The sequence below is a fragment of the Triticum dicoccoides genome, chromosome 6A, assembly GCF_002162155.2.
Source record: "Triticum dicoccoides isolate Atlit2015 ecotype Zavitan chromosome 6A, WEW_v2.0, whole genome shotgun sequence".
Lineage (NCBI taxonomy): Eukaryota > Viridiplantae > Streptophyta > Magnoliopsida > Poales > Poaceae > Triticum > Triticum dicoccoides.
The window spans coordinates 613,598,866-613,609,655 of record NC_041390.1 but is presented as its reverse complement, the minus strand read 5'-3'; the positions used below and the strand labels follow the sequence as shown (position 1 = coordinate 613,609,655).

The 10,790-nt window shown below is 49.8% G+C and overlaps 1 protein-coding gene across 2 annotated transcripts in view; it reads left to right on the top strand.

Moving 5' to 3' along the window:
* The window catches only part of LOC119318472, a 6,265-nt gene extending 3,342 nt beyond the window's left edge, over positions 1 to 2,923 (top strand). For both annotated transcript variants that reach the window (XM_037593034.1, XM_037593035.1), the window contains one exon: positions 570 to 2,923. In XM_037593034.1, the coding sequence (XP_037448931.1) occupies positions 570 to 2,616 (2,047 nt within the window). In that variant the 3' untranslated portion in view covers positions 2,617 to 2,923. The remainder of the gene's footprint in view (positions 1 to 569) is intronic.
* The last annotated feature ends 7,867 nt before the right edge of the window (positions 2,924 to 10,790 follow it).

Sequence of the window (10,790 nt, the reverse complement as noted above, 5' to 3'; positions counted from 1 at the left end):
CCAGCCGCAGCGCCGCCGCACACCGCCATCTGCCAGCGCGCCCCGCCCGATGCGCCAGCCGCTGAGCACCGCCGTCGCCTGGAGAAGAAGCCCCCCGCGGCCCCGCTCCAGGGGAGGCAAGGAAAGGGCCCGCCGCCGCCGGCACCGCGCGGGCTTTGCCCGGCGGCGTCCGCCGGCGGCGGCGGCGGGAGGGGAGGTGGATGGGGGCGGGGGCTGCCGCTAGGGTTCGGGCGCCCGGGTCGCCCGCGGGGGAGCGACACGGGGCCTCAGTCCCTGCATCTCCTAGTACGCCTCTAAATCTGCAAACAATCTTCTTCCATAGATTGTTTTTTTTGGTTAAGATGTAGGAACGCGCGGTACGTGGACATTATGATTATGCAGTTGTCTCTATTTTGTAACTAAAATTAGAAGTAATAGCTAATCACTTAATTTATATCCCCTGTTTGTCTAGCTTACTTTGTGTAATTTCCTCGTGCAGCTTTGTAATATATTTCCTAATCTAATTAAGGCGGTGTTTAAAGAAAATTATATACGATAATGATATTGTGAATGTCTCACTCCTTATGCAGCTTGGCCTACGCGCAGAAGCTGTGGAACGAGTGGGAGCTGCAATGCATGGTCCTTGGCAGCTTCGCCTTGCAGGCTTTCCTCCTCTTCGCAGCGCACATCCGGAAGCGCAACACGTCCACCATGCTCCGCATCCTACTTTGGCTCGCGTACCTCATGGCAGACTACGTCGCCGTCTTCGTCCTCGGCCACCTCACCCTCCAAACAAACGATCCACGCCACCAGCTAGTGCTCCTGTGGGCACCGGTCCTGCTGCTCCACCTGGGCGGGCAGGACACCATCACCGCCTTATCCATGGAGGACAATGAACTGTGGAAACGCCACCTCCTGGGCCTCGTCACCCAGGTGGTTCTGGCCGTCTACGTCGTGGCCAAGTCATGGGGACGCGACAAGCGGCTCCTGGCTCCTGTGGTGCTGATGTTCGTCTCGGGGACTGTCAAGTATGCCGAGAGGACATGGGCGCTCAAGATGGCCACCGCGGAGGCGATCAAGGACAGCCGCATGGGTGATCTGTACAAGGCGCTGAGGAAATTCGAAGACCCTAAAGCGAGACAAGCACCACAAACCTCGTCGGAGATTGCCAAGTACAATCAAGAGATTGTTGGCCGGAACAAATGGTGGCTCCAACAAGAGTACGCCGACCTCGTGCAAGCAGCCGGCGACAGCCTGCCCAACTGCATCAATGTCTTGAATGACATCCCTGTGGCGCCATGGGTGTTACCTTCTATATTTAACATGATTGAGGAAATATATCGGCGCGACAATGGAGGATCAACACAAGCAGGCGGAGGAGGAAAGGACTGGTTCTCATCCAGGGCGTACAAGCTGTGTGAGCTCCAGCTCTCTCTCATCTACGACCGCCTCTACACAAAGGTCGGCCTTCGGTACAACCAGTCCAGGCCAATCATCAGCATTGGCCTTCAGCTCCTCACACTTGGCACCACTTCAACGGCCCTGGTGCTCTTTGCGACGGCGAGGAAGCAGGGCAGCGTGTACAGCCGTGTGGACATCGTCGTCTCCTACATCCTGCTGGCTGGTGCCGTGGCGCTGGAGTTGTTGTCCATGCTAATGGTCACCCTGTCCTACCGGTCATACTGCTTCCTGCGCGACAGATTCGGGGTGAACAGGTTCACACGAATGATATTCTGTGTGATCAGGTTCGTGCGACCATACCACAAGCCACTGTGGTCCAACAAATGGGCACAATACAACCTGATAGCCGGATGTATCAAGGAAAAGCAAGCCGGTGTCGTCGCAAGGATGATGCGCCGGATTGGCCTCGCGGGGGACTCCAAGCTCTGCGCCATCCCCGACGAGACCAAGGAGCTTATCTGCAACGAGCTGGATGACCAGGTCCGGTGCGAGCGGTTCAGCCATGACCGAGGCACGGCAATCCTATCGCTGAGAGGGCACCATGCAAGGTCTGAGCTGTACGAAAGCATCGACAAGGTGGACTTCCCCAGAAGCGTCCTCACGTGGCACCTCATCACGGACATCTGCTTCTTCCTCACCGGCGGCGACGCCGGCCTTGCCAACCGCCACATGAGGCTCTGCCGGGAGGTCTCCAACTACCTGATGGACCTTGTCATGGTGCGGCGCGTGATGACCAGCAGCGAAGGCCACGTCGCGCACCTCAAGGCCAGGGAGGAGGTGAAGCTGATGCTCGAGCATCACAGTGACAAGAAGGTCAAAGTGGACGACGTCGAGGCCGTCAGGAAGATGCTGGACGCCGGCGTGAGCCATGCCACCGCCGCGTCCTCAGGGTACGTGCCGTTCGCGCGGAACTCGACGGACACCATGCGGCCTGTGCTGCCCCGCGCGTGGGCGCTCGCGCAGACGCTGCTCCACCCCGCCGGGAGATCATCAGGCGGAGCACAGTGGGAGCTGATCGCGTCGGTGCTCATGGAGATGCTGTTCCACCTCGCCCCCCGGTGCGAGGCCGGGTTCCACGCCAAGAACCTCAGCGCCGGCGGGGAGTACATCACCCATGTCAGGTTCCTGCTCCATAACCGAGGCTTCGGCTGGAACTTCGTCCTTGCGCGCACCTGACGTGCATTGTTCCCGTTCCGTCTTTCGAATAAGAGCTTCCAGTTCCACAGCTGAGCCAGCTCCAGCTCCAGCTCCATCTCACATCGCACCTGAGCCAGCTTCAGCTCTAAGTCATGGTTTTGCTAGGTGGTCTGAGCTCCCTGCACTGTTTTTGTTCATGATTTTTTTTCGAGAATGAATTTGTTCATGATTTTCTCAAACTAATTTAATTTGGCTGTTGTATTCTTCCTGTGGTGAATCCAACAGCTCGCATGCAGCTTGCGTCTCCTATGAGAGAAAGCTAAGTTCCATGCGCGTGTTTAGTCGAGATAGATGCAGCCAAGCCCTGATGTGTCGTGTGTACAAACTCTGCATTGATGCGTGGAACACACCCAACAAACGAAGGATACTAGTAGCAGCACGTGACATAATCAGCGAACCTGCAGTAGCAGGTGGAACTGAAGGCAGCACCGATCACTGATTGGATGCAAGACCGTAAGCGTCCAGACCTGTACTGCAGGCGAAGGCCCAGAGCGCACTGGAACAAACATCCTCCCAGCAACTCCTTTTTTTTCTTCTCTCCTCATCTACTACCACTATGAAAAAAAGAGAGGGCGGAGAACCAGATCATCCTATCCATCAAAACCTGCAATCTGATGGTCTACATCCCTCCAGCATACTAAACGTGTTTTACGCTTTAATTACCCACCATGCCATCTACTACCACTATAAAAGAAAGAGAGGGGCAGATCCAAACAATCTAACCCATTTATTTACGAGATCTAATGGCTCCTAATTCTCCCGTGTTTAACGCTACAAGCCACGCATTAACCCAATAACTGATCCATCGATCGCTAATTAAGCCAGGCGTTCGAAAAAGAAAAGAAAAACTGCCAACGCAGGCATGCACACCCCCTCCTGCTCCTCCTCCTCCCGTCGGCCTGCACAGCACGGCCCACGCACGCGTGCGGTTCGCAGCCCCCGTCCTCCCGCGACCCGTGCGGTTCGCCGCCGCCCCGCCGTACTCCGTGCCCCACGTGGTTCGCCGCCGCCCCGCCGCGCGCGGTTCGCCCCCGCCGCCGCCCCCGTTGCCGCGCGCGGTTCGACCCCGCCGCCGCCCCCGTTGCCGCGAGCGTGAGCAGACGAGTAGGCCCCCCGCTGGTCCTCCTCTGCTGCCCCCGCCTCAGATGCACACTTCTCTGGAAGTGCAGGCAGCCAGCAGCGAAGGCGATCTGCTAGGCATTTCATCTCCAACCTCACGCAGTAGGCACTACCGCTCGATTCCATCATCAAGGTCAGCAACATCGTCGTCGTGCTTCAATGAGTATCCATGGAGCTTCTCCACGGTGATGGTGTGGAAGGCGCGGATGCCCTGTCCGTTGGGCTCGGTTCGGGCGTCATTGACATGCCCTCTCCGGGACAGTTTGTTTTCCTACCCTTCAAGTGTTCCAGGAATTACCTCACAGGGAGGAGGTTATTTGTATTGCAGGTATGAGATGAGGAAACGTAGAAGGGAAGGTGATTTCTGCGGGAGGAGAAAGAGGCGATCCGGCTAACAAGTCATATATTTGGGGTCGTGTGTAGGATCTTCACAGTTTCAAATACGGCTATTCCTGGCACCGCTATCTCTTGCGTGAATGTCCTCTTGGTTTCAATGTCGGTGCCTACATCAATGTTCTACCATGATGTTATCAGGTATTGCCCATTGGCTGGTTATGAACTACTATATCTGTTAGTAAATAGATGGCATATTAGATAGCGGGCAGTCTAAGTTTGGCTCATGACATACAAAAGAGCATTCAGATTGTTTCCTTTAGAAAAGAGGTCATTCAAATTTGTTAGGTAAAACTGTATCATCATTTTTTTCATGAAAATAATAGTTTTCTAATACCAGAATTTTTTGTCGTAATATTACTAACTCTGGGATCCTCTTTGTGTATTTGATTGGTCTCTGGTTAGATTCTGGGAGGCAAAATTTTGGTCTCTGTTACATAGATAATTTATTACAGCGAATGTGTAGAGATTAGATGGTACTCACACAAGAACAAGTAGAAATACTTTCAATGCTCATTTGATCTACTTTTTTGCCTTATAATTAACATGTTTCCTTTTTTTGATATTTTTGTTCTTCAGTTTAAGCTCCTACCATGGTCAGTCATAAAGCATCAATATTTAGCTACAACATCTGTTGATGTTTGCAGCCAAACCAAGATTAAATTATGAACAACTGATATTTATAGCGAAGGTATGGTCAAAGATTGTATTCTTGATCCGAGGAACCGATGAGGGCGGATGGCTGAAAACTCTGGATTGAATCCATGTTTTTTTACTGGAGTTTTAATCCACTCGATGGATAAACTAAGTGCATACGTGTATATATTATATATGCATTCTTTTAAATGGTAATTTTGATATTTATTTTTCCAAACTAAGCTTGTATTTTTCTAGAAACGATAAAGTTCTTCATAAACACATTGAAACATTCTCCAGCAAAGCTCGTGAGGAGCATATGAGTTCCCTTTTAATACAGAGGCTCGAACTTATTGTATTCTGAATACATTTCCATATATTCATTTTTCCCATGTAAACACGCAGTTGTGCACCATGCTGCATCATTCAACTATTCTTTACTAGTAAGCTTGCACGTGCAATGCACGTCTCAAGTGCAATCAAAACATTTGTTTAATACTCCTATTTACATAGGTTTCCACTTAATAGTGTTTGTTCTGGTAGAAGAAAACCAAATCTCATCTGCAAATGAAGAAGTTGCAAATAGATTAAAGATGAATGTGTTATGTAACATTGTAGCTTATACCAATAAATCAATTATTAGCTATTTTGTGTTCTTATTATCCATGTGCTTCTACCCTTGATGCCTATTAGACTTCGGCCTAGATCCATGAATGCACTCACAAAGATTTTGTATTATAAATCCCCTACTCATTTTTTTATCTATATCCATGAACGTATTCATAGAGATCTTTATATTATAAGTTCTGTTGTCAAAATAGACAAATCTGTATGCCTCGGACTTATCTCCACAAACAGACATGTCTTGCAATTTGCAATCTCCACCTGTAATTCATGTTGAACACTCTTATCTCTTCGTTTTTGTGTTTGGAGATTTTAGTTCATAAGCTAAGTTCAGTAGAAGGAGATATAAACATTTAGCTATAAATAAGTGCACTTCTCGACCCTTATAAATCAGTGAGCTTTGAAGCAGATGAGTTAGCTTGGAATTCCTACATTTGAGAGAGAGAAAAAATAGGAGCAAGACTGAGCTGAGGGGATGCTTCTTTTAAGTAACTGAGCAAGGCAGATGGTGAAGCATGTAGATACTGAATAAGACAGAGCAATATGGAATGTGGGCATTTTTGGAGGCAAGGGAAGCAATAGCATCAATCAGTGCAGACAATACAGATTGTTCGATGAACTTTGCCTCCTTTGACGTCTCTCCTACTTCAGTTTTAGCGAAGTGCTCACTTCCAGCAAGGTCAACCAACCACATGTGGCTTTTACTACTTTACCCAGTCACCAAATGCTCACTCCTGACAGTCACCAAGCCACAAGTTCCATAGTGAAGGTTTTTCTCTATTCAAGTTCACCCATATGCAAAGGTGCATACATTGAGTCATTGATCTCACGACGGCAAGATCTTAGCAAATACAACCTGTGAACAAAATAATTAGAATACGACCAATTAAATTAAAAACCCTCTAACAATAGAAGCATATCAAAAATATATTCAGCAAAGAATGCATATGCTTATTATCATACTGAATGACTCTCCTATTCAAAATTTTAATATCACTAGTAGAAAAAGGGCCTATAGTCCCGGTTCGTAAGGGCCTAAAGTGTCGGTACTAATGCCCCGACCCTTTAGTCCCGGTTCAATCCAGAACCGGGACTGATGGCCTCCACGTGGGCAGTGCGCAGAGCCCAGGCAGGAGACCCTTTGGTCCCGGTTGGTGGCACCAACCGGGACCAATAGGCATCCACGCGTCTGCATTTCTGTGGCTGGGGTTTTTGTTTTTTTTGAAGGGGGGGGGGGTTTGGGGGTTTTGGGGGGTTAATTTAGGTGTTTCATATATTGTGTTAGCTAGCTATAATTAATAGAGAGAAGTGTCCTCTCTTATGTCCGTGCTTGGTTGACGCTACGTACTATACATACGTATAGAGAGGACTAGACACACTAGCTAGCTAGTAAGCAAACGAAGGAAACAGAAGATCGTCATGAACATATATGCATACAGAGAGAAGTGATATCGACCACCTCTCCTTCTCCGAGAGATTGGTCGAACAACAAGTTCTCGTATATCTATCCGACACTACCGGCTACATATATACAATAATTATCTCTTACAAATATAATCATACGGACTCATGGTTCACATAGTATTCTCCGTCTTCAGCGATCACGTGGTCAAGAAAGAATGCCGCCAATTCCTCTTGAATTGCTCGCATGCGAGCTGGTGCTAGGAGTTCATCCCGTTTCCGAAATATCTAATTTGAAGAAGGGGGTCAATACATATATATATGAATGAATGAAACTCAACACAGATGATGGTAATAAAATAAAATTGTGAATGTTGTTATTTACGTACTTCATATTGTTCGTCAGAGTACCCGCCCCGCTCACAGGTCGTGTGGCGGATGGACTCGCAGACGTAGTATCCACAGAAATCATTCCCTTGTTCCTGCCACAACCACTTTACAAGAAGTAGAGGTCAATCAAACTGATAAGCAAGAATGCTAAATGGTATTGATGAAACTAGCGCTTGAATCACTAGCTAGGAGATGCGCGGAACATGCTACTATAGTACTTACTTTCGGGTGTCTAAATTCCAGCTCCTTCGGCAGTCCCAGAACTTTTCTGGTGAATTTTCTCCAAACCCTGCCGGACAAAGAAAACAATTACTTGATATCAGGAAATGAACAAAGTTGCTGATATGGTGGATAATGATCGATTTAACTTACTTCTTGAGGATTTCAGTCATGTCCGCATACTCCTGGGGATCTTTTCGTTTAGAGTCCAAGATAGTTACTACTCCCCGCTCAAGCCTAATCTCTAGGAGAATATAGTGGTACCTGCACACGCATGCATAACTCATCAATTGCATTACTATAACCTGGACTAATATATAAGGGAAACCTAATACGCACAAGACAATAACACTCACTTGAAGTTGTAAGGAAAGAGTATTATATCTTTGTTTTCATTTTTTTTTGAATGATCATAGCAAGTTGGCCTCGGTATCTTCAGGACGATGTTCAACCTCAGTTGCATCTATGAGATATGTGTTAACGAACCCAATATCACCGATTTGTCTTTTCTTCAATTCGGCGATCTTCAATCTGCATAATATAGTGAGGATAATTATAAATACATGCAATGAAAGAGATGAGCTATATAGAGAGACTTAATGACATAAGTAGTAGTACTTACAGACAGTAGCAGGTGACCATTGTTTTATCGAGGGCCAATTGATTGAAAAACTGATAGAACTCCTCAAATGGAATAGGCAACAGTTCAATTCCAACGAGGTCATGCTCCGGTTTAACTCTCGCATACAAAGTATTCCTCCCCTCAGACTCTCTGCAGATTTTCAAGTACCAATCATGTAATCTTCGCATCATCGTTGTTAAAGATTTTTCATCTTTGACGAGAGGCTTCCCGTACTCGTATCTGTGTATCTGCACCTCCATGGGATCATAATGTACATCATCAGGCAGGTAATCGTCAACATTGCAATAACCGGGCACCATCCTCGGGTCGACGATGTCGCTAGGCACCTTGAGCGGGGGGCACGATTGCTTCGCTTGTTCGCCGAGCTGGGCAATTTGTTTCCCAGCTGCTCGTCGTTCTTTCAGCCTTTGATCACTGACTGTACTTCTCGATCGCTCCGCTTCGGCCCATGTCTTTGCAATAATGCGCTCATAGTTGCCTTTCGGCGGAGACTTGGGTGGTTTTGCCAGGGCAGCCAGAGTGCGCTTCACTTTCACCGGATCTACCTTCTCCTCCGGAGGTGGATGTCTCTTTGCTTTCAACCCTTGAAACCAGTCATCCACTTCGGTTCGCGCGATCTTCGCGTTCTCCTCCGGGGTCCTCTCGTATGGTAACTTCTCTGGAGTCTTCAGAGAAGGACCGAATCTGTATGTCCTCCCGCCTCTGGTTGTACTGCTAGACGCCGACCGAGCAGATGGAGCGGTTGTCTTCTTTACTTGCTTAAGAGGCGGAGGAGAAGGACTACGACGCGCCGGAGCAGCTGGAGCGGCAGCAGCTCTCTTCCTCCCTTGCTGACGAGGCGGAGAAGGAGGAGGCTGGCTGCTCGGGCGCGTCGGCGCAGGCGGAGAAGGAGGCGGAGTGCCGCCACGCGCCGGAGAAGGATCCGGCCGAGGGCCTTGATCGTCACTCGCCAGAGGAGGAGGCGGTAGAGGAGGCGGAGTGCCTTGACTTGCCGGAGGAGGAGGAGGAGGCGGAGGCGTCCAGTTCGGAAGGTTGATGAGCTCCTTCCGCCATAGGCATGGAGTCTTCAGAGCAGACCCCAGCCGAGTCTCCCCTTCACCGGTAGGGTGGTCAAGCTGGAGGTCCTCAAATCCCTCCGTTATTTCATCCACCATCACCCTAGCATATCCTTCTGGAATCGGCCGGCAGTGAAAAGTTGCACCGGGTCCAGTAGGATAAACAGAGCCAACAGCCGCCTTGACCTTCAAATTCATCCATTGCGTCATAAGGTGGCAATTTTGAGACTCCGTTATAGCATCCACGGGATAGCTGGCAGGAGCCGTCAAGGCATGCTCCGGTTGAAGCAGCTCGGCGGAAGCCACGCTGCTTCTGCGCTGAGATGGCGGGGTAGCTTCGGGGAAGCTTCGGCAGTACGTTTACTGCGATTTGCTTCTCGTTCCTCTATCGCGTCTACCCTTGCTTGCAGCGCCTGCATTTGGGTCTGCTGCACTTTTTTCCTCCTCTCATGGGATTTGTAACCGCCTGCGCCAGAAACCCAACCTTCCACGGAATGGAGCCTGGCGTGCCTCGTGTCCGTCCAGGGTGCTTAGGATTCCCGAGGGCCATTGTGAGCTCGTCGTTCTCTCTGTCTGGAAAGAACTTCCCTTGCTGCGCTACTTTGATATACTGCTTAAGCTTCCTGACTGGTATGTCCATTTGATCGTTCGTCCAAATGCACTTCCCTGTTACAGTGTCCAAGGTTCCGCCAGCCCCAAAGGACCAAGTCCGGCAACGGTCTGGCCAGCTAATTGTCTCTGGTTCGATCCCTTTAGCAACCAGATCATTCTTAGTCTTGGCCCACTTAGGCCGGGCTACGAGGTAGCCACCTGACCCCGTGCGATGGTGAAGCATCTTCTTCGCAGCATTTTGCTTGTTTGTTGCCGACATCTTCTTACTCTTTTCCGATGTCTTGTGGGCCACAAATGCGGGCCAGTGATCTCTGATCTTCTCATATCTGCCCTTGAATTCGGGTGTCTCTTTTTTATAGACAAACCTATTCAGCTCTTTCTTCCACCTCCTGAATAGATCTGCCTGTTGGGGAACGTAGTAATTTCAAAAAAATTCCTATGCACACGCAAGATCATGGTGATGCATAGCAACAAGAGGGGAGAGTGTTGTCTACGTACCCACGCAGACCGACTGCGGAAGCGTTGATGCAACATAGAGGAAGAAGTCGTACGTCTTCCCGATCCGACCGATCCAAGCACCGTTACTCCGGCACCTCCGAGTTCTTAGCACACGTACAGCTCGATGACGCTCCCCGGGCTCCGATCCAGCAAAGCTTCGGGGATGAGTTCCGTCAGCACAACGGCGTGGTGATGATGATGATGTTCTACCGACACAGGGCTTCGCCTAAGCACTCCAACGATATGATCGAGGTGGAATATGGTGGCAGGGGGCACCGCACACGGCTAAGGAACGATCACGTGGATCAACTTGTGTGTCTAGGGGTGCCCCCTGCCTCCGTATATAAAGGAGCCAAGGGGAGGGGGGCCGTCCGGCCAAGGAGGGTGCGCCAAGGGAGTCCTACTCCCTCTGGGAGTAGGATTCCTCCCCCCAATCCTAGTTGGAGTAGGATTCGTTGAGGGGGAAAGAGAGAGAGGGGGGCCGGCCACCTCTCCTTGTCCTAATAGGACTAGGGGAGGGTGGAGGCGGGCGGCCCATCTTGGGCTGCCCCTTCTCCTTTCCA